Raw genomic sequence first — 6,044 nt, 5'->3', positions numbered from 1 at the left:
TTTGGGCATGTTTTTTATGAGAGTGTAACATTATAACATGATATAAAACTCAAAAAAGTTGATTTTACATGATATTGCCCTTTTAAATGACTTCATGTGGGTTTTTTTGGTAACTTTGTAACGTTTACTGTAGTCATTTCTTTTTTTCCCCAAAGCTGTGAATACTTGTAATCACATACTACTGCTTCATTAGATGAGCCTCCACTGCTGTCTACTAAAACAATAAAGAACTAATTCTCAGAAATGGCGTTTACGATGAGCTGCATTTACAGACTTGTTAACCAAAAACTAGATTCTTCTTTCCTAAGCATGATGCTAGCTTCAAATAAATCTGAGTCTTATGCTAAACAATAAGAGAAACCTGACAGATAAGAAAACCTGCGACTCCATTCTTGAAGATAAATTTCTTCCTTTAATAGTTTTATTACTGACAACTCAGCAGAAATCAAATATGGAGAAAGGTTTGGCCTCTCAGGAGTGTCTCTGCCACTCTCTCTGATGTACGTGGATACTTATGTTCACAAACCGTTTCATTCTCTGCGTCTCTGGAAGGAAAAAAAAGAGCTGCAGTTTTCTATCATCTTCAAACCACTCCAGAGATATGAATTTATCTTTTTAGGGCTACTTGTTGGTAATATCTTTACTTCTGGACTATCCGGCAAGCACTGCTGCATGAAAAAAAAAGAGGAAACCTTGGAAGTGTGCACTGTAACATAGGCTCAAGTTGTCTTTGTGAAAACAGCTGCAGACCTGGCATATTCATTCATCTCCTTTATCTCCTGCTGTCTATCCAACCACATTCCTTCTTTTTCAATAAAAATGAAACACTGTGTCTGATGTGGAGTGTCCTTGACAATAAAAAAAAAGACTCCACTTCAACCCGGTGACTCACTGTAAAACACTTCATAATTCATCTGAATGCGTCCTCTTACCTGCTGCCTGCGCGCTCCCCCCTTTGCTCTTCTTCTTCTTCTTGCCGTCTTTGTTCTTGTTCTTGCCGAGCTGCAGGAAGCTCTTGGAGATCTGGATGTTGGCCTCGCCGCCCTTGAGGTTAGTGGAGGACAAGGCGAAGGGGTTGAGGCCTTTCCCTTTGGTTTTGGAGCGCTGGGGCTGCAGCCTGGGCAAAGAGGAGGAGGAGGAGGAGGAGGAGACCTCCAGAGGGTCCAGCTCCAGGGACTGGGAGCTGCCAGCAAACAGGGACTCGTCGGATGTTGTAGACGGAGTTCTCTGGGAAAAGAAAAAAGTAACAGGAAGGAGGTTAGACGTATGAGCAGCTGGTGTCTACATCTGTGGGTGAATATGCATGAGAAGTGCCTGTTTTGATGGTTTAATGTTAATTAAGAGGAATTTTAGAAGAGTTCACGAGGAAATGTTCAGACTTTGGAAATCTGTTTGGATTGGCCTGAGCGCTGCTCCATCCGAGAGCTGTTCGCTGAAGTACCATCCAGCAGTCTGAGCCTCACCTGGAGCAGCAGGGCCAACAGGTATACTCTCTGTGTCAGGAGTAACTGAATCGTTCTTTTAGCTCTGCTCACCTCAGACAGACGGAGCTCCTCCATCTTGTCGATCTGCCGCCGCACAGCGTCCCTGTCCCTCTCCAGCTTCCTCTGAGCGTCTCGCAGTCTCTCCAGGTCTTTCTGGTACTCCTCCTTCCTGCCCTGCAGATCCTGCTTCTCGTCCTCCAGCTCCTTCTGCTGCTTCTGTATCTGCTCCTCCTGCAGTGGATGGAAGGTGCATGGATTGATTGATTGGAGACAAGAGGGTATCTGAGCATTTCAGACTTGTACAAGACCAGTAAAAAAAAAACATGCTGACAGACCGGTGATCGCGACTCGTTCTAAGTCAATGTAAACCATGTCTCTATTTAATTCACAGGAAAACCACTGAGTTAATGTTGTTCTGTTAAGGTAAAATGGCTCAGTTTAAGGACACTTTAAAGTAATAAATGGGAAACTGGAAGTCTAAGCTTCTCYGGGTCCAAGTTAATAATTTAGTGTTTTTCTAATGTGTTTATTCAAGTCAACGTTTGGTCGAAGGAACTTTTACTTCACTTGAATATTTTCAGTTTCTGCCAGTTTACAATCAACATACAGAAATTAGAGTTTTATTTATATATGGGTGGGTAGGTAGCTAATCAACCTTAGCAAACATAGCAGACACAAAATAGATTACATGACGTCCGTTTCAACAGTCAGAGCAACGGGTTTTATGCACTCCATTATACCATACTGCAGGGGTGTCAAATTCATTTTCACCGAGGGCCACATGAGTGTTATGGTGGCCCTCGAAGGGCCAGTCGTAATGAACGTTTCATGTTTAACTTTGACTAAACAGTGTTTTAACACATCCTCTTTTAAACACTGATTAGAACTAAGTGTATGACTGACTATTAAAAGTAAAACTAATAAWGTTTTACTCACTGATTAGTTTCTAGTGAGTAGCTAGTGTGCATTACAGCAGATTTAGTTTATGGTTGATGCTGACTTTAAAGCAGCTTATATTCAGACATTAACACTGAGCTATCCAACTAAACTGCTCAGTTACTGAAAGCCAACAGCTCAGGGGCAGGACAGTTGTTATTATATTTGACCTTTTATTGTTTGTTGTTTTATTTGGATCCCCATTAGCTTCCACAGAAGTGGTTGCTAGTCTTCCTGGGGTCCATAAAATCAAAATACAAAAATACAATTAACAATAAATATAATTAAAATGTACATTTTCATTTCCATAGTTTTAAAAGCTATAAAAGACTCATAACACCAGCCACTTAATACATCCAAATAAGTAAGTAAGTAAGTAAACTTTATTTCTATAGCGCCATTCACAGACAAACATCACAAAGTGCTTCACAGAAAGCAAAAATAATTAAAAACAATAAAACAGATCACAGATATAAAAGCAACAGTTTAGAATAAAAAAGCACATTAACTAAAAGCCTGTCTGAATAAAAATGTCTTCAGATGTTTCTTAAAAGAGTCAGAAGAATCTGAGCAGCGAAGGGACAGAGGGAGAGTGTTCCAGAGCCTCGGGGCCACCACCTGAAAAACTTTGTCTCCACTGGTTTTATAATGGGTTCGAGGGACCACCAGCAGCATTTGATTAGAAGACCTCAGAGTCCTGGATGGACAGAGAGGCTTCAGAAGGTCCAGTATGTATTTGGGGGCCTGACCATGAAGTGCTCTGAAAGTTAAAACTAAAATTTTAAAATGACTCCTCAAAGTCACAGGGAGCCAGTGCAGAGAGGCTAAAACAGGTGTAATGTGGGCTCTCCTGTGGGTCTTTGTTAATAACCTCGCTGCAGCGTTCTGCACAGACTGAAGCCGAGCCAAGGAGGATTTGTTTAAACATGTAAAAAGACTGTTGCAATAATCTAAACGAGAAGAAATAAAAGCGTGAACAACCATCTCTAGTTCCTTCTGTGACACAAAAGATCTCAGCTTTGAAATGTTCCTTAAATGATAAAAACAGTTACGAACTTAAGTTTTACAATGGCTGTCAAAAGACATAGAACTATCAAAGACAACACCCAGATTTCTGAGACTATTTTTCACTGAAGGGGTTAAMAAAGCAAGGTGCTGCTTGATTACAGGGATTTTATCGTCAGGGGCGATAAGAGTTTCAGTCTTGTTTGCATTTAACTGCAGGTAGTTGTTGTTCAGCCATATTTTGACTTCTGACAGACAGTTACTGAGTTCAGATAGTTTGAAGAACTCAGAGGGTCGAAAGGAACAGTACAACTGTATGTCATCAGCATACAGATGGTAGGACACATTATTGCAACATTTTAAAATACCTCCTAAAGGGTATAGGTACAATAAAAAGAGGATTGGACCCAAAACTGAACCTTGGGGTACCCCACAAGACAGCGGTGCAACATCAGAGTAAACCTGATTCAACGCAGGAAACTTCTCTGTAATGTTTCACCCAAAGGGTGTGAACCACTTCAGTATCAAATCATCCCACAGTATGGAAATAAATGGCAGCGGTTATTTTAAGAATTACATCTGCTCTGAGCCTGATGAGGAACAAAGCCGGAGGAAGAGGAGGAATCGTTACCTGTAAGTGCACCAGCTCCTCTCTCTGGGAGAGCTGCTGCTCCCTGCGCTCCCACTCCCTCTCCCTCTTCCTCCTCTCCTCAGCGTGAGCCGCCTGTTGTCTCTGCAGGGATGTCAGCTCCTGCCGGTGCTTCTCCAGGCTGCGCTGCTTCTCCTGCTCAATCAGGGAGCTGGGCCGCGACGAGTGCCGTGACAAAGATGCACAAGAGGAGGAGCGCTCACTCAGAACCTGCCGCTGATCCTCGATGTAACTGTCCTGCTGGACCACCACGGCCTGGAATGAACAGAGGGCACAACAGTCACATCGCGGACACACAGCCTGCTACTCTAAAAAAAACAAAAAAAAAAACACATCATCTCTTCCTGTGTGTGTGTTTGTGTCTAAATTCAAATTTCTCCCGTTTCTTTTACACAAGTGGAAAGTTATTTAAATTCACAGTGACATCAAAAAGCTCCAGAGTGTTGCATCGTGTCATTTCTGATCTGCGGCACGTGGAGGCTTCATACGGGAGCCGGCTTACCTGCAGAGAGCTGAGCAGGAGATGCAGGTTGGAAACACTGTGGAGAACCTGCTGTTGGAAGAAAAGAGAGAACAATGAGTGTCGTACGACCTCGAAGCATCCTGCTGCGTTTTCATTACCAAACACAGAGGAGAAAATTCCCTTCAGCTCGCTGCAGACAGCGGCTTCACGTTGAATTCCTTTTTGCTGCCGCTGACTTTTACATGCATCATTTATGGCAGTGGTGCTTTATGCACATGGACTTCAGGATCAAAACCAGAACYGACTGCGAGCTTAAACATTTGACATTTTCTCCTTTAAAAGCGTCAACAAGAAGACCAGGCTGCTGACCTTTTCTTTGCAGCCAGCATGCTAAAATAATCGGGGGAGCTGCTTTTCAAAACGTGTTTGGATGTAATGTACTGCCACAACACAAACAACTATCTCTGTGTGACAAGTACAACAAACAATACACCCGACAAGATAAAAAGAAAGACAATTTAGGACAACTTGAATTTATAGTCCAATAAAGTATTAACTGTTAACAAGGTACTCTGTGTTACATTGATGTGAATATTTCTTTTTTTTGCCATCTGCTTCAGGTAGCCTGAGCCAATTGTGCGTTTTTCCCATGACTTAGCAAAGTGTTGAAAACCTCGCACTGAAACATCATCTGCAGTTTGACYGCACTCTCAGCTGATGCTGGCAACAATGATGTTGACACAGAGTTTTGACCGTTTCCATGTTAACAGCGGCTCCAAGTGAAATTAGAGACAGGAAGGTGGTGTTACCTCACTGTTCCTCCTCAGCAGCTGCAGCAGGTTGGCATTTCCTCCCTGCACACAAACAAGAACACACACTGAGTGCAACAGCACAACACATACACACATCTGCTGGTGTTATTTGTTTTCCGGCTGTTTTTGTGGTGAAAATGCGATGAAGGTTGCACACATTGTTGTGCATTGAAATCTAACTACGGTTGTGATTAAACACTGGGGACCTGAAAACATTATGCTTCAAATTAAAGGTGTAGCAATCCTTAAAGGAATGCATTATCATCCACTGCCTTTCACGCTAGAGTTTTAGATTAATACTCTGCTCACACTGCACGTCTTCAAGCTCAGTTCAGATTGTTTTTTTTTCTTCAAAAATCAGATTTTGCTGCGTGGAGGTTCACTGCTCTATTTTAAATGTGACCTCCATCAGACTCCAGTATGAACTCCTCATGGTACTGATGTGCAGAAGAAGACGTGACATCACATTCAGCTCACTGTTCACTGAGGCAAACATGGATGCTACATGTTAGCATGTCTATTTGGAAGTTGTTGTGCAAATAGAGCAGATTAAATAATTATTGGACATGCTCGATTAGTATGGAGGACCAAACCTATCATTATTGGAAATAAATGTATAAATATATAACTGGCGTATTAAAATAAATTATAGGGTCAAAAAGAAGTTTGACAAATAAATTATTGTGCCATTAAAT

The 6,044-nt window shown here is 41.9% G+C and overlaps 1 protein-coding gene across 2 annotated transcripts in view; it reads right to left on the bottom strand.

Moving 5' to 3' along the window:
- akap13 (A-kinase anchoring protein 13) overlaps positions 1–6,044 on the bottom strand; it is a gene marked incomplete in the record, with an annotated part of 138,567 nt that overhangs the window by 4,854 nt on the left and 127,669 nt on the right. Inside the window, 5 exon segments of one of the 2 annotated variants that reach the window (XM_014015552.1) lie at positions 933–1,227; positions 1,536–1,715; positions 4,057–4,329; positions 4,577–4,624; positions 5,347–5,391. In XM_014015552.1, the coding sequence (XP_013871006.1) occupies positions 933–1,227; positions 1,536–1,715; positions 4,057–4,329; positions 4,577–4,624; positions 5,347–5,391 (841 nt within the window). 2 annotated transcript variants of the gene reach the window in all.

This window comes from Austrofundulus limnaeus, unplaced genomic scaffold, assembly GCF_001266775.1.
Source record: "Austrofundulus limnaeus strain Quisiro unplaced genomic scaffold, Austrofundulus_limnaeus-1.0 Scaffold131, whole genome shotgun sequence".
Lineage (NCBI taxonomy): Eukaryota > Metazoa > Chordata > Actinopteri > Cyprinodontiformes > Rivulidae > Austrofundulus > Austrofundulus limnaeus.
Note: the sequence above shows the minus strand (reverse complement) of the source record. Positions and strands in the feature narration are given on the sequence as shown.